The 22,367-nt window shown below is 42.1% G+C and overlaps 1 protein-coding gene across 3 annotated transcripts in view; it reads right to left on the bottom strand.

Annotated features, from left to right (window-relative positions):
* Nucleotides 1-848: 848 nt before the first annotated feature.
* ipo11 (importin 11) overlaps nucleotides 849-22,367 on the bottom strand; it is a 115,366-nt gene continuing 93,847 nt past the window's right edge. For 2 of the 3 annotated variants that reach the window (NM_001045658.1, XM_031901225.1), the window contains 1 exon segment: nucleotides 852-1,100. In NM_001045658.1, coding sequence (NP_001039123.1) covers nucleotides 936-1,100 — 165 coding nt within the window. In that variant the 3' untranslated portion in view covers nucleotides 852-935. 3 annotated transcript variants of the gene reach the window in all.

Raw genomic sequence — 22,367 nt, forward strand, 5'->3', positions numbered from 1 at the left:
CTTGTACCCCGGGCTGGTGCCCCTGTTCTTGGAAACCCACACCAGCCCGGGGCACCTGTAGCGAGCGCTTCCTCTCCCTGCTTCGCGCTTGCACATGTGCAGTAGAGCGAACAGTGGAACTTTAACAGAAAAGTCGGCTTTTCACTCTAATGCGCATGCGCTGGCCCTGGGAATTTGCCGGAAAACGAAGCAGGAAGCGCTTGCTGCATGTACCCCGGGCTGGTGCGGTTTTCCAAGAACAGGGGCACCAGCCCGGGGTACAAGGTAAGCGATTAAAGTCACTTGGGGGTGCCTAACATTTTGGCATTCCCCAAGTGACTTAGCCTTTCATTCTCCTTTAAATGCACTGACTTGCACTGCATTTAAGCAATATATATATATATATATGTTTCTTGCTCGTGAGCCACAGTCAAATGTAAAAAGACTTGGAGAGCAACACAAACACCATAAAAGTTCATGGAGGAGCCAAATAAGGGCTGTGATTGGCTATTAGGCAGCCTCTATGCACCCTATCAGCTTACAGGGGGCTTTATTTGGTAGGAAATCTTGTTTTTATTCAACCAAACTTGCCCCCAAGTCAGGAATTCAAAAATAACTTCCAGGTTTGGGGCACTGAGAGCAACACCCAAGGGGTTGGGGAGCAACATCTTGGCTAATGAGCCACTGGTTGGGGATCACTGATATATATACACAGCTAGAGGTACAAACATGTACAGTGCTCAGCATGCCTTACTTTTTCAGGCTGATTTAAGAACAAAATTAACATAATTCTTCCCCCCCCCCCCCCATCCATATAAATGTATATTATTTCCCTACAACTGAGCTGTGTTTCTTCAAGGAGGAAACAGTTGTTGGAAAAATTGTGTTTTTATTAAAGAGCGCACATTTGATTTCCTTGAATCCAGAATCAGAGGCCAACGTGCCGGATATTCCCGTTAGAAGCCCTTCAGGAACTCCTGCAGTTGGGTAACGATTTCAGTGTCCACAGTTTCCATGAGAGAGCGAAATCCTTCTTCCCCCAGTAGTTCCTGCTGTGCCTTCAGCTTCTCATAAACAAACTGCTGCAGTGATACCGCGTGTACTGGGTCTTTCAGAGCCAACTGTAAAGGCAGAAGGAATAAGACACGTCAGGATAGAGTGACAGTGAGATGTAATACGTGCCCTCTGCGTCTCTGTGCTTCATTGCTTCCAAGAATGATGAGCCCCACAAGAAAATGATGCCTGTGGAAAAGGATTGTGTTTGTATTGTAATTCCCATTATTATCAGTGTTGCTGGTACATTCTTTGATGTCAGGGATAAAGGCTTGAAGGTTTATTTTATTTACACATGGTTCTCAACGCACTGGGGCTCAGGGCAAACTCGTGGGAATACTGAATGCAATAAATACAGGGTCACCTGACCAGATAAGAGGCCGGTAACCATATTAAACTAGAGAACCAAAAATGAACCTATTCTGGTTTGATAGGACCCATGCCTTGGAAATGACTCTGCTCCCAAAGATAACTTATTTCTTCAGAGTATTACCTATTCCCAATCCAATAGCAGATTGAAAGCCATGCAGAAAGGGATACTTCAGTTCATATGGGCAGGAAAACATCCCAGGATCACCCAACAGACTATGTGGAAGGTGGAATGGGAGTGGAATGGGAGTTCCTAACCTCCAACATCATTACATTGCAGCACAAATAGCCCTTACTCGTTTACACGCAACAACCTTGCCTAAACGGATTACCATCCCTACTCATCAGCTATTTCCCATCTCCCCTTGTGCTCTGCTATGGATTCCATATGTCCAGACCCTTGCCTGTCCCACTCTATAACTATATGGGACAAATGTAAGTTTCCAGCTATACTCTTATCATCTAATCTCCCAGCAGCTCCAATCATGAGAAACCCCCCCGTTTACCCCAGGTTTGTCACATAAGATGTTTAGCTGGCGGACAGAACATGGATACAGATTCACTTACCACTTTTATTCCCTAAAGGGACTAAAAACCTGAGCTTGGTTCCAAGAAAACCATAATCCACCAATACCAGAACAATTTCGGTATCAGCAACTGAGCCACTTTATTCACTCCGGAAACAGAAATATTTCCCTTACTACCCCGTCCTATTTTGAAACAACCTGAATTAAAACCCCCTTTTCAAAGGGCATGATCTCCAGTTTATACTAACAGCTTCTAGAAGCAGCCAACAAAGCTTATACTATAGCATGGAGCAAGGACCTAAATATTAATATAACAGAGGAAACAAATTCCCAAATCTGGGAATCCACGTCCCACAGCACCAGAAATATTTCTCTCATGGAAACCTCATACAAGCTTCTCATGCGTTGGTACACGGTTCCGTCTCACTTAAACTCCCTATAGTAAAGATTGCTTTAGGAAATGCACCAAATACATTTGGTGGACTTGTATAAAAGTCCAATGATTCTGGGCAAGAATATATAACATAATCTATTCAGTAACACAAATAAACCTGAGAAATTATATTCAAACTGCGTTACTGAATAAGAAAATACCAAATATTAATAATTCTACACATTTATCTTTTCTGGAACAATGAATTCACACCACTGACCCTGGGTATTGGCCGTAGACCTTAATAATATGATGTTCATACTAATTAAATGGCTCAGCATACATCCCCCCCACAGCTGCCAATCCCTTTAGTGTTTTTTAGCATCTTGGGACCTCGAAGGAATCATCCGCACAGGTAACATGTTGTTTATTCACAATCTTTGTAAACTGTAGTTTGATTTAGTTGATTTCTATATCCTTTTATTTCAGTTCTATTCTTGACTCCTCTAGGGTTGGACTCCAGACCATCTCTTCTTGCTATTTCTTTAAGGACATTTGCATTACATTGTATTTCATTTGCAATAAGTTGTCCATCGTGTTAAACCTGTAAAATAATACAAATCATTGAAAAGAAACAAGAGCACCAGGTCCGACAAAGGCTTCCAACCTACCAAGTTGAAAAGGCAAGAGCCAAGCTTTGGGCTGCTGTATAAAGTGCCCTACTGTGTGGGATACTGTCACTGACGACCTGCCTGCCACCAAACCTCTTATAAATCACAGAACCAAAAACATAAATAACAGTGACTTCAGCTGGCCATACACTGAAATATTGCCATACGAGCGGATCTTTCCTTGATGTGTCCCCTTTGAGACGAGACGAGCCTGTGTATGGTATTTACTTGCTTACTGAACTAGGGTTCATTGGACTTTGTTTGTTGAACTTTTGCCCCATTTCAAACACAAAGCCTGATCATTTGTGGTGCAAACCAGAGTGGCCTGTCTCATCTGTGAAGCCCAATCCCATCCGCTCCCGGCTGCTACCAGCGAAATCCCCACAATATATACAGGTATATAACAAATAAAGCATTTTGGACTGAGGGTTGGAATAAGGGTCGAAGCTAAAGGAGTCTGCTGATTTTATGTTTCTATTATTTAATAGGCCATGTTTAAATATTCAGCTGGAAATTTGAGGCCAAACGAGTTGCCTCACAAGGGTTCTTTAGATTATTGAGTTCATGTCCATCTTTCTGATTTACCCATTGTTCCGTATCTCAGGGATCTCTGCGCATCACCCTGCTACAAAGCCTTTGTGATCCAAGGACAACACAAGAATCCCAAAGCAAAGGCAACAGCAAGGGGTAGATTTTATGACTGTACAGGTCTGAAACCTTTCTCCTTTTTAATGGTTAGATAGGGAGACGGTAAGTGACAATAAATGCAGAGTATTATGCACCATTTCTTTAGTAAGAAATCATTTTATGAGAAAAGAATTCCTTAACAAAAGGTATTTAATAATTTTAAAGCTTTAAGACAAGATTAAGCACAATTAATTGTACAGAGAAATGATTGTATGAGACCTGCAGTTATATATGGTAGGGCAGTAGCAACGGGGCATGAAACAGAGCATCACTAACCCTGGCTGACTGTGCCAATGGAAATAGTTAGAATGAAGCCTTAAATAACTGGAAACAAAAAACCCCACAATAATCAACGTTGATATAAATCTTTCCTTCTGACTTTACACACTGTTCTCAGACAGACAAAAATGGCAAAACGTAACCATTTGCACCCAGAAAAATATCTATAACAATCCAGTTGTGCCACGTGTAACTTGTTGTTCTGGTTCAGTGAGATGCAGACAAAGTGATCAGGCTAGATTAGGCTAGACCAAACGAGACGAAGCGATTAGGCTAGACCAAACGAGACGAAGCGATTAGGCAAGACCAAACGAGACCAAGTGATTAGGCTAGACCAAACGAGACCAAGCTATTAGGCTAGACCAAACGATTAGGCTAGACCAAACGATAAGGCTAGACCAAGCAAGACCAAGCGATTAGGCTAGACCAAGCGATTAGGCTAGACCAAACGATAAGGCTAGACCAAGCAAGACCAAGCGATTAGGCTAGACCAAGTGATTAGGCTAGACCAAGCGAGACCAAGCGATTAGGCTAGACCAAGCGATTAGACCAGACCAAGCGATTAGACTAGGGCTATTTTAGCAGCTTCTGGTCTCACCCATATGAAGAGCAACATATGAACAAAGGCATGTCTTGCCTTTGGTTTTCGACCCAGTAAGATCCAGATATAGTTCATGATTTTCAGATATTAACAATTTATCTCAAATTTTTAACACAGTGGTGAAAAAACTTTGGAGGTCAAACCTGTTAGAATCCAATGAAAATCAATAGACACACCAGCGAGTGTTCCAATGGAGAGCTTTCTATCACTCCACTTCACATGATTTAAGAATTCTTATGCTGCTTTAAGGGAACTCTACAGAATGCAAGAAACATTTTCTACTTCTAGAACTTTTTTTGTGAAGAAAAAAAGAGACCAATTCTCAGAATTGGCCACATGTGCCTCTTAGTGACGCCTTGGAAACAGCTCGCCTACGGATCCCACTAGGGATGCACAGAATCCATTTTTATAAAGTCGGCTGAATACTTATGGGCTTATTTATCAATTTTCAAGTTTGTGAATTTGAGTTTGTTTTTCTAATCCAAATAAATTGGAATATTGAATGCTGCTTGTTCATTAATAAGGAAAACTCGTTCAAATAAACTTTATTTTTGAATTAAAAAAAAAGATGCAAGTTTGCAAATATGGCTGGACTTGCCCAGTACAACTCCCATTTCTATTGAAATTTGCTAATTTTTAGACAGCAAGTTTTTACATTCGAGTTTTCACGTTTTTTTTTGCACTTAATAAATAACAAACATTTGAGTTTTTGAACCATAATTTGAATTAGAGTTTTTTTAGTGCAAAAACTAAAATCAAGAGAAAAATCAAACTCAAATGTTGATAAATCACCCCCTAAATCCTCCAAATCTGCACTATAATTTGCAAATCATGGACAAAATAAATAAAACAAATGAAAATAAATGACCACTTTCTGTCGTCCAGAAGCCTAAAGTCATGTGATTGTAAGGGTTGGGCCAGGTACCTGTATTCAGCCACACCCCCAAACGGCACCCAGCTGTACTACCTGCCAATAAGATGCCATACATGATACTCATATACCAGTGCGCTATAGGTGTGTATTGGGATATTTTATAAAAATAACCAATTCATTTATTTTATTAAAACGTACCTTCTGGTGCCTTCGTTTAGCTATTTCTTTCCCATATAAACACAGCGGCAATACGTTGCTTTACCATGGGACATTTTTTAACACAAAACAGAAGGAACGGCTAAAAATAAATGTGCTTAATGTGAGCTGCAGTAAAGGCTAAAGCAAGGGAGGGATCAGCGATAGATGGAACGCTGCGCATTCAGCTGCCCGGGTATCTGGAAATATATCACATTGATTTTACCAGCTGTCACGAGACCTTGGACTCTAACTAATGAGAATACCACATGTGTGTCGGATCGACGTGGGACAATAAACCCATCACATTTTACAAAGGTCACAAATGAGAGATTCTTAGTTGTATTTGCTTACATGGAAATGTTACCAGATCTTGTGCTCTCTCTCTTTCAGAAGGAATTGCACACACAGTTCCGATACACTCGGTGGAACCCATAGCTGCACCACCTGTTTGCCCCTTTACACAAACATCAACACTTTTTGGGGATATAAAACCTCAAATGCCTCTGGCAGTGCTTTCCCATTGACAAATGGGCCTCTACTGTGTTAGAGCAGCTTGCAAGGAGATTAAATAGAGAAGGTCCAGAAGTGGGGTTGCCTCCTTTTCTGGGAGGAAGAAAACCTGGGGTATCGTAACATTTAGCGCCCCCCACAGTGATTTTTTACTTTTCTTCTACATCAATAAATATATATCAATACACATACTAACCCCAAGATGTATCCGCCTAGGCGAGGGTTAGTATGCATATTGATTTTTTTTTATATGAAGACCTGAATAAATTCATATTTTTAAAGTACTGATTTTGTTACAGGATTTTCTTTGTTGTTTGAATGCTTAATATGCCCTTTGGATCTGAGGGCCATATCCTGTTAACAGCGGCCATATTTACAATTGGCCTTGTTATAGATCCCATTTAATTTAGCTCTCAGTACAAGTGAGGGAATACAGGGGTAGGGGGGATAGCTCTCAGTACAAGTGAGGGAATACAGGGGTAGGGGAGATAGCTCTCAGTACAAGTGAGGGAATACAGGGGTAGGGGGGATAGCTCTCAGTACAAGTGAGGGAATACAGGGGTAGGGGAGATAGCTCTCAGTACAAGTGAGGGAATACAGGGGTAGGGGGGATAGCTCTCAGTACAAGTGAGGGAATACAGGGGTATGGGAGATAGCTCTCAGTACAAGTGAGGGAATACAGGGGTAGGGGAGATAGCTCTCAGTACAAGTGAGGGAATACAGGGGTAGGGGAGATAGCTCTCAGTACAAGTGAGGGAATACAGGGGTAGGGGAGATAGCTCTCAGTACAAGTGAGGGAATACAGGGGTAGGGGAGATAGCTCTCAGTACAAGTGAGGGAATACAGGGTTATGGGAGATAGCTCTCAGTACAAGTGAGGGAATACAGGGGTATGGGAGATAGCTCTCAGTACAAGTGAGGGAATACAGGGTTAGGGGAGATAGCTCTCAGTACAAGTGAGGGAATACAGGGTTAGGGGAGATAGCTCTCAGTACAAGTGAGGGAATACAGGGGTATGGGAGATAGCTCTCAGTACAAGTGAGGGAATACAGGGTTATGGGAGATAGCTCTCAGTACAAGTGAGGGAATACAGGGTTATGGGAGATAGCTCTCAGTACAAGTGAGGGAATACAGGGGTATGGGAGATAGCTCTCAGTACAAGTGAGGGAATACAGGGGTAGGGGGGATAGCTCTCAGTACAAATGAGGGAATACAGGGGTAGGGGAGAAAGCTCTCAGTACAAGTGAGGGAATACAGGGGTAGGGGAGATAGCTCTCAGTACAAGTGAGGGAATACAGGGGTAGGGGAGATAGCTCTCAGTACAAGTGAGGGAATACAGGGGTAGGGGGGATAGCTCTCAGTACAAGTGAGGGAATACAGGGGTATGGGAGATAGCTCTCAGTACAAGTGAGGGAATACAGGGTTATGGGAGATAGCTCTCAGTACAAGTGAGGGAATACAGGGGTATGGGGGATCGCTCTCAGTGCAATTGAGGGAATACAGGGCTATGGGGGATAGCTCTCAGTACAAGTGAGGGAATACAGGGGTAGGGGAGATAGCTCTCAGTACAAGTGAGGGAATACAGGGGTAGGGGAGATAGCTCTCAGTACAAGTGAGGGAATACAGGGGTATGGGAGATAGCTCTCAGTACAAGTGAGGGAATACAGGGGTATGGGAGATAGCTCTCAGTACAAGTGAGGGAATACAGGGGTAGGGGAGATAGCTCTCAGTACAAGTGAGGGAATACAGGGGTAGGGGGAATAGCTCTCAGTACAAGTGAGGGAATACAGGGGTAGGGGAGATAGCTCTCAGTACAAGTGAGGGAATACAGGGTTATGGGAGATAGCTCTCAGTACAAGTGAGGGAATACAGGGGTATGGGAGATAGCTCTCAGTACAAGTGAGGGAATACAGGGGTAGGGGGGATAGCTCTCAGTACAAGTGAGAGAATACAGGGGTATGGGAGATAGCTCTCAGTACAAGTGAGGGAATACAGGGGTAGGGGGATAGCTCTCAGTACAAGTGAGGGAATACAGGGGTATGGGAGATAGCTCTCAGTACAAGTGAGGGAATACAGGGGTAGGGGAGATAGCTCTCAGTACAAGTGAGGGAATACAGGGGTAGGGGGATAGCTCTCAGTACAAGTGAGGGAATACAGGGGTATGGGAGATAGCTCTCAGTACAAGTGAGGGAATACAGGGGTAGGGGGGATAGCTCTCAGTACAAATGAGGGAATACAGGGGTAGGGGAGAAAGCTCTCAGTACAAGTGAGGGAATACAGGGGTAGGGGAGATAGCTCTCAGTACAAGTGAAGGAATACAGGGGAAGGGGAGATAGCTCTCAGTACAAGTGAGGGAATACAGGGGTATGGGAGATAGCTCTCAGTACAAGTGAGGGAATACAGGGGTAGGGGAGATAGCTCTCAGTACAAGTGAGGGAATACAGGGGTAGGGGAGATAGCTCTCAGTACAAGTGAGGGAATACAGGGGTAGGGGGGATAGCTCTCAGTACAAGTGAGGGAATACAGGGTTATGGGAGATAGCTCTCAGTACAAGTGAGGGAATACAGGGGTATGGGGGATAGCTCTCAGTGCAATTGAGGGAATACAGGGCTATGGGGATAGCTCTCAGTACAAGTGAGGGAATACGGGGTAGGGGAGATAGCTCTCAGTACAAGTGAGGGAATACAGGGGTAGGGGAGATAGCTCTCAGTACAAGTGAGGGAATACAGGGGTAGGGGAGATAGCTCTCAGTACAAGTGCGGGAATACAGGGGTAGGGGAGATAGCTCTCAGTACAAGTGAGGGAATACAGGGGTATGGGGGATAGCTCTCAGTACAAGTGAGGGAATACAGGGTTATGGGAGATAGCTCTCAGTACAAGTGAGGGAATACAGGGCTATGGGGGATAGCTCTCAGTACAAGTGAGGGAATACAGGGGCAGGGGAGATAGCTCTCAGTACAAGTGAGGGAATACAGGGGTAGGGGAGATAGCTCTCAGTACAAGTGAGGGAATACAGGGGTAGGGAGATAGCTCTCAGTACAAGTGAGGGAATACAGGGGTAGGGGGGATAGCTCTTAGTACAAGTGAGGGAATACAGGGGTAGGGGAGATAGCCCTCAGTACAAGTGAGGGAATACAGGGGTATGGGAGATAGCTCTCAGTACAAGTGAGGGAATACAGGGGTAGGGGGGGATAGCTCTCAGTACAAGTGAGGGAATACAGGGGTAGGGGGGATAGCTCTCAGTACAAGTGAGGGAATACAGGGGTATGGGAGATAGCTCTCAGTACAAGTGAGGGAATACAGGGGTAGGGGAGATAGCTCTCAGTACAAGTGAGGGAATACAGGGGTATGGGAGATAGCTCTCAGTACAAGTGAGGGAATACAGGGGTATGGGAGATAACTCTCAGTACAAGTGAGGGAATACAGGGGTAGGGGGGATAGCTCTCAGTACAAGTGAGGGAATACAGGGGGTAGGGGAGATAACTCTCAGTACAAGTGAGGGAATACAGGGGTAGGAGAGATAGCTCTCAGTACAAGTGAGGGAATACAGGGGTAGGGGAGATAGCTCTCAGTACAGGTGAGGGAATACAGGGGTAGGGGGGATAGCTCTCAGTACAAGTGAGGGAATACAGGGGTATGGGGGGATAGCTCTCAGTACAAGTGAGGGAATACAGGGGTATGGGAGATAGCTCTCAGTACAAGTGAGGGAATACAGGGGTATGGGAGATAGCTCTCAGTACAAGTGAGGGAATACAGGGGTATGGGGGGATAGCTCTCAGTACAAGTGAGGGAATACAGGGGTAGGGGAGATAGCTCTCAGTACAAGTGAGGGAATACAGGGGTAGGGGAGATAGCTCTCAGTACAAGTGAGGGAATACAGGGGTAGGGGAGATAGCTCTCAGTACAAGTGAGGGAATACAGGGGTATGGGAGATAGCTCTCAGTACAAGTGAGGGAATACAGGGGTATGGGAGATAGCTCTCAGTACAAGTGAGGGAATACAGGGGTAGGGGGGATAGCTCTCAGTACAAGTGAGGGAATACAGGGGTATGGGGGATAGCTCTCAGTACAAGTGAGGGAATACAGGGGTATGGGAGATAGCTCTCAGTACAAGTGAGGGAATACAGGGGTAGGGGGGATAGCTCTCAGTACAAGTGAGGGAATACAGGGGTATGGGGGATAGCTCTCAGTACAAGTGAGGGAATACAGGGGTATGGGGGATAGCTCTCAGTACAAGTGAGGGAATACAGGGGTAGGGGAGATAGCTCTTAGTACTAGTTGATCCAGGGACTGGTCCGATTGCCATCTTGGAGTCAGAAATGAATTTTTTCCCCTCTGAGGCAAATTAGAGAGGCTTCAGATGGGGATTTTCCTTCCTCTGGATCAACTGGCAGTTAGTCAGCTTTCATATAGACATTAAAGGTTGGTCTTGATGGACGTATCTTTTTTCAAATTACTATGTTCTGAATAAGGTTTTATTTATCCCCAAGTATCAGTGACATTTAAACCCCCAAGTATATTGTGTAGCGCGATTCCTTCAGCCCTACCTGCCTGTGCAGCCCATGGCACATAGTCACTGGGTACAATCAACAAGTTTAAATTATTTACATGATAGCGCTGCACTTCATCTTCATTTGCTAACGCCTGACAAGTTTATATGCCTCGGCCCAATAAATCTGGCACTGGGAGACCTAAACACAAAGCACAGGAATGGCAGTAATTATTCACATCATTTCTGTAGGTCAATGAGGATAAATTCTGCTCCGGACGGCGAGAGAAAATTGCAGTGTTTAAAATGAATGCGATGGCGTCTCTATCAGCTAATCCCATGATCAGTTTTACAGGTCTCTAAAAGGTGATCATTCATGAGTTTTTTAATTTGTTTGTATATTGATATATCATCTTGGCACTGCCATAATGATCAGGTAAATGTGCGTGGGCATGTATTCTCACCATAATCAGAGTCAGGACTATGGAATACTGTATGTTGGGGAATAATGAGCGGTGAGACAAGGTATGTATGAAGCAAGGCCAGTTTATTCCCATTAAGCTGCACTGTGATGTGTGGCAAGGGGCAGCACAGAAAGCACAGAAACATTTGGGCTAATAATAATAATAAGAGATGCTATGGCATTGCCTATTCTATGAGACTTCCTTCCATGCTTTTCTGAAAGGAATTATTTATAGAGGGGCAATGGATTTGTTGCTTAAAGAAAGGTTGGCGTGTATTTCATTTACTTGCTGTCATTCAGCTTATTGGCAAAATAACAAATATTGTGTTATAGGAACATAAGGTGATACAGAGAGAAAACAAAACCCATCAACAATGTGCCGAAAGCATGAGGTGCTCTCTCACTGCCAGGCATAGATTTATATTAATCTGACTTTTTCATTCATTGGACTCACATCGAGACATTACTATCAAGAAAGAATGTAAATGTCGACTGTTAAAGGAACAGCAAATGGGAGCTCCATTTACTTTTTAACTGAAGTATCACTGTATTAAAAATACCTAAAGGGCTACAGTGCATATAATCGTACATAAGCAGCTAAACACATCACTAAGATTGTGCTAGTAAATGACTTCCTTCTTAGCATTAAATTCAAAAGGGTGAGGGTTGGTTTATAGTACAAGTTGCCTTGTGTCCCCAAAGCCTACTCTGGGGTCATGCCTAACTCCAGCTTCTATGTGCCCCACATGTACCATTCATTATGTTCCATAGAGATACCTTGTCACCTCCAATTACAATGCAGAAGGCAAGTGCTGCTGTACTGTGCCAGTCTCCTGGGCCAAGTTGATAATCAGCCATATTTATAAAGATGTGTAAAATATTTCACACATACACACATATTTATAAAGCTCCATTATAGGCTTTATGCTTGAATTGACACCATGCATCATGGCTAAGTTGTAACCCACCATAAAGAGCTCATTGTAGTATTTATATTATTACTAGTTATATTTATAAAGCACCAACATATTCTGTTTTACAATAAGTGGGTGTATGCATTGAGTATACAGATTACATACATATTTACAACTGATAGTCGATAGAAGAGGTAAGAATGCCCTGCTCACACAGCTTACAATCGAAATGGTGTGTATGCGCTGTGTAAAAAGAGGCAGCAGTCAATAGGGGTCATTTACAGCCCCAGGGGGCACAAGTACAAAGTGCCACGGTGCACACAAGCATGTCCCTTAGTGCTCATTGAAAAGCATTTGCACACCTCAGGGCTGTAACTCTCTGCATAGAGCGCAGAACTGAAAATCCAACAATCCATGCAGAGAGCAGGGTCAGGAGACACAACCCAGCCCTGTCCTTACTGCCTTTGGGAAGATGGCAAGTACAGGGGCCCAATGCCGTGCAAGCTAGGGGCTATTACCCGCCTCCCACCACTCGCCCATTTTGAATTTAGCGAGGCCTAACACAGGCCATACTGAACTGAAACAGTATTCTGCAGGTCTCTGAGCTGCTCACTGTACTGTTTGCACAATGCCCCATTAGTTAAAGAGCCCTGTAAAATCATTACATGGGTTCTATGTATGATACTATGATAGTACCGTGGTGGTACTGGGGATGTACAGTTTATCCTGACGCTACTTTATTTAAAGCTGCATGTTTTCCCTTCCCACGACTGCAGCCAGAAACCTTCATGGTATCTCCTATTTACAAGTATAATGGAAATGATTCTAAAAATAAAGCCCATACGAGCAGAGCCGATCCACTCAAGCCAGTCTTCATACAGACATATTTTTATTCTAGAAGTCATAACCCAAATCCGCTGCTTGTCTCTAACTGCAGCCATGTTGGGTGCTGGGAGGTGGAGAAGCCCTCCCAGGGGGCAACTTCTATCATTTGAGGGAAATGCAGAAGGAACATAAAAGAACATGATGATTCTATAATTTTTTGTGAGAATAATATGCAGGAATGGAAAACTTTAAATAGCGGCCAAGCATGGCCCAATGATTTAGTGGTGGTTCGTTTTTTATTATAGTATCATCTAATGAAACCCTAGTAAGTGCCTTATTTATAATACCTTTTCTATATTAAAGGAAAAGTAACACTAACATTTTTTAAGTAAAAAAAGCTATTCTACCCTGGACCAATAACTGCCCTATCCTGCAAACCCCTTAGTATTCTAAATGCTTTAATAGAAAATACCTGCTAAAACTTGACTTCCTGTCAATTGAAGTAAGGTGATACAGCGAAGGAAGGAGCTGCATCCACTGTGCGATGAACCGATTGATCGAGCCTAGCCGTCTTTCTGTATAGGAAGGAGTCAGGCTAGGCTCAATCAATCGATCATCGCACAGTGGATGCAGCTCCTTCCTTTGCTGTTTCACTATAATTCAATTGAGAGGAAGCCAAGTTTTAGCAGGTATTTTCTATTAAAGCATTTAAAATACTAAGGGGTTTGCAGGATAGGGCAGTTATTGGGGAAGGGTAGAATAGCTTTTTTACTTAAAAAAATTTAGTGTTACATTTCCTTTAATTATTAAAATCACCATTTCTCAATTGTATAGATTTTAGTTTCCGATAGTCCATGCTTTGTCCCAGTTAGCCATTCTTATTCTGTCCGTTCCAGTGGAATAAAGGTGGCCATACACAAGTCTATATATAATAGAGGCTGCTAAGTTATTGCCTTTGGTCAGTGCCTACTACTTTATACTGATGTTATTTCACTCTCTAGCCATCCTGTAATGCCCACAGATGAAGGAAAACAGAATCTGCTACTCTTTGAAAATGATGAATAATTCTGAAGAATTGGGAAGGAACGGACAAAGGTTTCATTTGCACCAAACTATGTGAGTAGGCATGAGTGAGACCAGCCAGTATTGCTCCTCTCCCCATTGGCACGGCTCATAGCACTTACTGCTTCTGCTGCGTGACACGTGCGCTTCCCCTAAGACTTTAATCCGCAGATAGCCGGCATCTGGCTCCTTTTTTTGCTTGGAATCTCATGGTTTTCCCTGTTCTCCTGTGCAGCACTATGGAACAGCCATGGACTTCATAAAGAAAAAACATCCAGCAATAATATAGTATATATTGACTTTTGCTGAGGGTCAGGTTAAAGTGGATGTTGACCATCAATTTGGCAAATATCAGTATATAAAGCACATTCACAGCTGTTCATAATACTCCAGGTTTTACATTACCCATGAAGCTGCTCCTACAGACAGAACCAAATGTAAGATGGAAGCCGCTGTCTCTGCAGTAGCCCCAAGCCTGGGTCACACTTGCCTGCTCCCTGCGGCACCTGGGGAAGGAGGACTCGGGGAAGGGGTTTATCTTTAAACACAAATAACTGAGATGGTTTTAAAGGGATGCTGCCACCTTCATCTCAGAACTCAGAATGTGTGAGTATGTAGTTGGCCAGAAGGACATAAAGAAGTCATTTGAATGTCTCTGCCCATAATTCCTTAAATGAGGATTAAACCTTTCATTTTTGGTTTGAAGGCAGTAATATGTGTGTGATATACGCATTCCTGCATGCAATAACATAAGCATTTTCCAAACAGGATAATGAGGATAAACAGCAGTTATGTGGGTTTTGAGCCATGAGGTTTTTGTGGAATTGCCCCAGTTATAATGCATGGCCACTAACTAGACTGTGCTAGAATCACATGACTGGAAGAAAGTAGCTGTGAAGCATGCAAGTATGTAAACTGAAATGTAACAAGAAGTACAGGAGATCCAAATTATGGAATGACCCCTTATCCGGAAAATCCCAGGTCCCGAGTATTCTGGATAACAGGTCCAATACATATATTTTGCCTTGATCCCTTCCTGATGAGACACATTAACCAGAGAAGGGAGAGCTGGTAGCTCCTCAAACTGGATAATACTTTGCCTGTAGCCAGTGACAGACTAAGAAGATTCTGTATACGTTTGTATAGTGCATTATATAAAGCAAAACCTCATACCAAATTCTTAATCTTGCATAACCGATGGCCTAAGCCTACCATTAATCTGACTTTCTCTCTGTGCAATAACCAGAGCAGCTGTATTTCCCTGACAATATTCTAGCTGCTTGTTGCTGAATTATTTAAAGCTCCAGTGACCAGCGCCCCCCAGAATATGAACAGCTGAAAGTTTAGTTGTGATAGTACAGGCGGCAAGCAGAGTAAATGGAGAAACACTGTTCCGTTTCTGTGTGTTTGGGAACTCACAAAGCCCATTTGCTGCCAATACTACAGTTTAAATAAAAATTTTATACCTAATACCTGGTACAGGTAGTTAGCTTTAACAAGGACACATACAATAAGATTGAAGTCTATCTGTCATTACTGGTCATATTATTTATGAATGAAAAGATGGCAGTTTTTAAGCCAAACAGAAGAGACTTCCATATTGATCAGAGCCACCAAGCCAATACTGAGAAAGAACAGGTGACTCTACCCAACCGTAAGCTCATATGCAGTCATAGAAGAGACACAGCCCCACATACAGTGGAGGAAATAATTATTTGACCCCTCACTGATTTTGTAAGTTTGTCCAATGACAAAGAAATGAAAAGTCTCAGAACAGTATCATTTCAATGGTAGGTTTATTTTAACAGTGGCAGATAGCACATCAAAAGGAAAATCGAAAAAATAACTTTAAATAAAAGATAGCAACTGATTTGCATTTCATTGAGTGAAATAAGTTTTTGAACCCCTACCAACCATTAAGAGTTCTGGCTCCCACAGAGTGGTTAGACACTTCTACTCAATTAGTCAACCTCATTAAGGACACCTGTCTTAACTAGTCACCTGTATAAAAGACACCTGTCCACAGAATCAATCAATCAAGCAGACTCCAAACTCTCCAACATGGGAAAGACCAAAGAGCTGTCCAAGGATGTCAGAGACAAAATTGTAGACCTGCACAAGGCTGGAATGGGCTACAAAACCATTAGCAAGAAGCTGGGAGAGAAGGTGACAACTGTTGGTGCGATTGTTCGAAAATGGAAGGAGCACAAAATGACCATCAATCGACCTCGCTCTGGGGCTCCACGCAAGATCTCACCTCGTGGGGTGTCAATGATTCTGAGAAAGGTGAAAAAGCATCCTAGAACTACACGGGAGGAGTTAGTTAATGACCTCAAATTAGCAGGGACCACAGTCACCAAGAAAACCATTGGAAACACATTACACCGCAATGGATTAAAATCCTGCAGGGCTCGCAAGGTCCCCCTGCTCAAGAAGGCACATGTGCAGGCCCGTCTGAAGTTTGCCAATGAACACCTGAATGATTCTGTGAGTGACTGGGAGAAGGTGCTGTGGTCTGATGAGACCAAAATAGAGCTCTTTGGCATTAACTCAACTCGCTGTGTTTGGAGGAAGAAAAATGCTGCCTATGACCCCCAAAACACCGTCCCCACCGTCAAGCATGGGGGTGGAAACATTTTGCTTTGGGGGTGTTTTTCTGCTAAGGGCACAGGACAACTTATTCGCATTAACGGGAAAATGGACGGAGCCATGTATCGTGAAATCCTGAACGACAACCTCCTTCCCTCTGCCAGGAAACTGAAAATGGGTCGTGGATGGGTGTTCCAGCTTGACAATGACCCAAAACATACAGCAAAGGCAACAAAGGAGTGGCTCAAGAAGAAGCACATTAAGGTCATGGAGTGGCCTAGTCAGTCTCCGGACCTTAATCCAATAGAAAACCTATGGAGGGAGCTCAAGCTCAGAGTTGCACAGAGACAGAAACCTTAGGGATTTAGAGATGATCTGCAAAGAGGAGTGGACCAACATTCCTCCTAAAATGTGCGCAAACTTGGTCATCAATTACAAGAAACGTTTGACCTCTGTGCTTGCAAACAAGGGTTTTTCCACTAAGTATTAAGTCTTTTTTTGTTAGAGGGTTCAAAAACTTATTTCACTCAATGAAATGCAAATCAGTTGCTATCTTTTATTTAAAGTTATTTTTTCGATTTTCCTTTTGATGTGCTATCTGCCACTGTTAAAATAAACCTACCATTGAAATGATACTGTTCTGAGACTTTTCGTTTCTTTGTCATTGGACAAACTTACAAAATCAGTGAGGGGTCAAATAATTGTTTCCTCCACTGTATATATTAAAGATCTATTGTTTGTCTAGTTCCTATGTATTGGGTGAGTTAGGAGTTACCTATTTTACTACAGGTATGGCACCCCTTATCTGGAAACCCGTTATCCAGAAAGCTTTGAATTACGGAAAGCCTGTCTCCCATAGACTCTTCTTCAAACATAATCTCCCAAAGGATATGGAGAATGAAGATTCAGAAGAGGGTGCTCACTAGCCCCTTTAAGGTGCACCTATGGTACCTACCTCCAGCTGTGTAACATGGCATAGAGCAACATGAGTGTCCACATATGGCAACAGGATGAGAAATAAATATATGCAAGCTTATAAACAATTCACTATCACCTACATGAAATATAATGTGCAGCCCCTGTTGTTTCTCTTGCTGCTTATATACAATTTAATGCTATACTATATATAACATTATGGCAGGTTTGTTGCATATGAAGCTATTATATCAAGTGATCCGCTAGTGAAATCAGCTCCCCTCCATTGGGTAATGTTAGTAGCGCGGCACTGGGAAGAGGTTCTATTAGCAGACATTGTTGTTCTGTGCGGCCCAGGAAAACAGAATTGCTACAAACTGTACTTCATTAGCGGTTAAATGGCTCAGCAGAAGGAACTGCCAAGGCATCATTATGACCCTTTTTACAAGTTATAAGACGTAAGCAATTTATTGCTATGGAGACACAATGGTATTGAAGTATAATGGCTTCCAGTTAATGTTGGAACTTATGTATCGTGCTACTCTGCTTTTATAATAGAAGCCTATCACACAAGATAAATTGTGCTTGTGTTAAAAATGTATTTTGCCCATTCTTGTAGTGAAAAAATATATATATATATTTTTGTTTTTTTATATGATAATTATTTTAGTCATTACACTCTTTTCACTCCATCGTGTAATCTGAGTGTGCTTAAAGGGAACATGTCCCCCGGATATAATAAGCTGTATAATCAAAGGGGTGGTTAACCAAAAGGTCCTATTCCTAGCAACAGCAACTTTGGTCTTCATTATTTATAGTTTATTCTCCTTCCTTTTCTACCACTTTCTATGTTTGAAACGGGGGTCACTGACCCCAGTAAACGCAATACTACTGCTTGGTGAGACTACAATTTTATTGTTACTTTGTACTACTTATCTTCCAATTTAGTCCTCCTTCTGTATGTATTCCAGTCACTTATTTAAACCACTGCCTGGTTACTAGGGAAAATAATACCTTAGCAACCAGCTGCTGAAATACCAAATTAGTGAGCTACTGACCAATTTTTAAATAATTTATATAGTGTAAATAAAGTTTACTTTGCCCAACCAGCATAATAAAATAGGATTTTGGATTGTTTCTTAGTGTGACAGGTTGCCTTTAAATAGACACAATGAGCTATATATACACAAGTCCAAACCTTCTCCAAAGAACAAACCAGTGTCTTGGGTTTACAGATAAGGAAGAGTGCATTATGCCTTTGTCCACTACTGCTCAGTATCAGGATGTTGCAAAATAAAAGTATTTTCAGTTTGACTTTCTGCACTGTTAGTGCCTGACTGTCCCCGACTCTTTGCCCAGTCTGTCCCACTCCTACATCTACCCCACTCTGCGCCATCCCATTCCTGCTTGTCCATCTTGCTCCTGTACTTCAGCCTCTCCTTGGCTGTAACCACAATACTATTGCTCAGCGAGGCTACAACTTTATTATTCCTGATTGATCACAATAAACATTCTTTGCCTGAAGGACTCATCATCCATATAAATCCCTTACAGAAATAATAAATTTTAAATACTGTCTCAGCATCTGATCCTGTTATCATGTTGGGGGGAAAATAAGCTGTACTAAAAATGCAAGGTCTCTTGTTTCATTAATTGCTAGACTGGTTTAGATTTTTATTGCTGTCTGGTTGCTTGGGTGCTGCCATCAAGATTTTCATGGTCGGTCCATTCTTGCTTCCCAGACTCTCGATTTTATCTTCCACTCAGATTCCCAGTGAAGCTGAAGCTGTCTAATATCTCTATCACATTCGCATACACTAGGATCTATTTTCTCAGATGCCAATTAACTTTTTGGAGTGTTGGGGGAAACCAGAGTGCCGGAGGAAACCCACACAGATACAGGGGGAATAAACATCTTGCAGAAGAGCTGCAATGTAGCACTACTAACCACTGGCCCAGCACCCCTTCTGTATGTAGGCATGCTATGGAAGTATCAATATGGCCTTGCTGGTTTAAGCATCAACTGTATTCAGTTTCTGTCGAACATGACATGCAGAGCTGGTGAACACATCTACAGCTTCTAAGGCCCTCACTTTTCTGCCAGCCCATTTAAATATATTTGTGAATGAATCTGCCAAAGCATTAGTAAGTATACTGGATGATGTTCTTTAATGTACTGTATATCTCAGAAGACACTAGCCAGTTATCAGTCAGCTCTCTGACGTTGGCAGCAGCTCCACTCATACATTCTATTCCCACTCAAGTCTATGCTTGTATGTTTCATAGAAGAGCTAATCAAATGCACTGCCGAATGGAAAATCAGAATTACCTAGTTATAGTACACAGGCATGTCCTGATAAATTGCTTTGAATAATTGTGAATGAAGCTGTGTGTATTGCATTAGTAGCTAAACACTGTGCATGGGATGCAACCAACTGGCAGCACAAAGGAATTGCATGTGCAGAAATAGGGCCAAGGTTCACTCTATGGAGGGCACAGCTAAGAGACCGATATATTGTTAATAATAAGAACAAGAACCTGTATTTGTTTGCTAGAGCAAAATGCACTGTTTCCCCTGAAAGCACCATTTTTTGGTGCACTTTTTATACAGAACGGCCTTTATCTTTTTTTCATGAATCTAGGGATAACAAATACGGCATAGTCTTCAGAAAATAATTTGATCGGAGGTCTCGGCAGAGACAACGGAATGTTCTTTCTTGCAAACCTTGGGCAAACGCTAACGTCATTAGCGCTGCTAGGAATGGACAAATGGCCGGGGAAGCAATACATCTCAAGAATAAGGAGGCCATAAGGGAAAAAAATAGGAAAACCTTCCACAACTTTAGAATGTATTATGTACATCGGCAAAAAGTTGAAAAGAGCCATACACAGCGGCGGAGTTACTACTGACCATTGCAGAATGACCGATTCTGATCCATAAGGACCAACACACACAATTACCATGGCTATCAATCAATAATCAATCTAGATCAATTTGCTATAGATTCATTAAACTGTAGCAAATAGTGTCCCTGTTCCCTTCCTGGAAACTAAAATTGTGCATCCAGGGCATCTTTACATCTATATTATACTTGTGATCTGTATTTCTGAGGGTATTTCATACGCACCAAGCCCTTCCATTAAACATTCTGTGTAATTCCATACTCCAATAATAAACAATGCCATATTAAGTACCTCCTGTCTACTTACAAGTACAGGTATGGGACCTGTTACCTAGAATTCTCGGGACCTGGGATTTTCCAGATCTTTCCGTAATTTGGATCACTGTACCTTAAGTCTACTAAAAATCATTTAAACATTAAATAAACCCAATAGAATTGTTTGCCTCCAATAAGAAGTATTTCTTAGTTGGAATCAAGTACAAGGTTTTATTATTACAGAGAAAAAGGAAATAATTTTTAAAAATTTGAATTATGTGATTAAAATGGAGTCTATGGGAGATGGCCTTTCCCTAACTCAAAGCATTCTGGATAATGGGTTTCAGACCTTATTATATACACAGAGCAATTGAGTACATTTCTGTTTTATTTGTTGTTTTTAACCAAAAGCCATTGAAACCAGGAAATAAAAGCAGTTGATCCTTTTATCCTGTATTATACAATGCCTAAATGCGAGATTTCGGGGCTACTTAAGTCCCTACCTAAGTAGTGCCGAAAGCTTGCATTTTATAATCTACTAAATTAGCCAATAAAAGGTATCACCTACTCTATGTTTTCTACTTACATATACACATAGAGCTAGTAAAGGGATATTATAGTGTGAATTTCATCCTAAAAGTGATTAAATAAACCCCAAGGATCTTAGAAGGTATGTTTGACTCCACAGGCGGTAAATGGTATTAAGGGAGATTACACCCCTTCTTAAAGTGGCCATACATGTAATATCCGCTCATTTAGTGAGGTCACCAAACACACGGATCTTCTCCTGATATGCTCACCCTAGGCCAACAGTTGAATCAAAATGGCAGCTATATGGGCCATCAGACCGAGGAACGGAAAATCAAACCTTCACAAATGTACGGTCTGAAGCAGCAGAAATCTGCCCCTGTATGGCCACCTTTAGGGATCTTTACATGGATATAGAATTCACTGCCAAAGGAAATTGATACCATAACGGGATTGGATAGATTTCTAAAAGTGAAACTGGATTACAGATAGATTAGTCTTTGTATTTCACTCACATATTCAAAGTTATAAGGAAAGCAAAGAAAACAAAGTATAATGATCTTTTGCGATTGCTAGATTTGTCATGCCTTTTATAGCTTGGGGTAATAATATAATATATAGCCAGGCTTCCAGTGTTAATGTGCATCATTTTGATACGGGAATCATTGGAAACAATAAATCCTGGGGTCCTTCGGCTCATTAGGTTAAAAGACATTTGTTTAGCTGACATTTCAACCTGAAAAAAATGATACCAGTGACATATGGTAATTTCACAATCCGTTTTGGCTTGGTTTTATCATTTTAATTAACTATAAAACATTAAAAACCAAAAGCTAAAGACCATTCATGCCTAAACTGAGCCGCAACCAACAGGCAGAAATAAAGGCACAGCTTTTCCATGTTCAGATTAATCATGTAACCCTGAATAAATAATAGATGTTGATAGTGTGATACTATGCACAGCAGCCCACACAAATGGAAAAGCGGAAAAGCGCTTGCTGAAAATTCCACCCTTTGCCTCCTACATGTGCCTGCACCCGAATGAATGAGATACGCTTGCTTTGTCTCGCATTTTTATGCGTATTTTGGCTACATGTGCCTGCACCGGAGCGTATCTTATTCATTCGGGTGCAGGCACATGTAGGAGGCATTTTCAGCAAGTGCTTTTCCGCTTGCCGAAAATATCTGCCCTACGCCTCGTCTGGCATTAGCCTAAGGGTTACTACCCAGAAGCTAATTTGCCCAATGTAACCGCATTCTGCACATATTACAGTGCAGCTTCTGGGTAATAGAGTCCGGGTGCCA

This window comes from Xenopus tropicalis, chromosome 1 (assembly GCF_000004195.4).
Source record: "Xenopus tropicalis strain Nigerian chromosome 1, UCB_Xtro_10.0, whole genome shotgun sequence".
NCBI classification, from domain to species: domain Eukaryota; kingdom Metazoa; phylum Chordata; class Amphibia; order Anura; family Pipidae; genus Xenopus; species Xenopus tropicalis.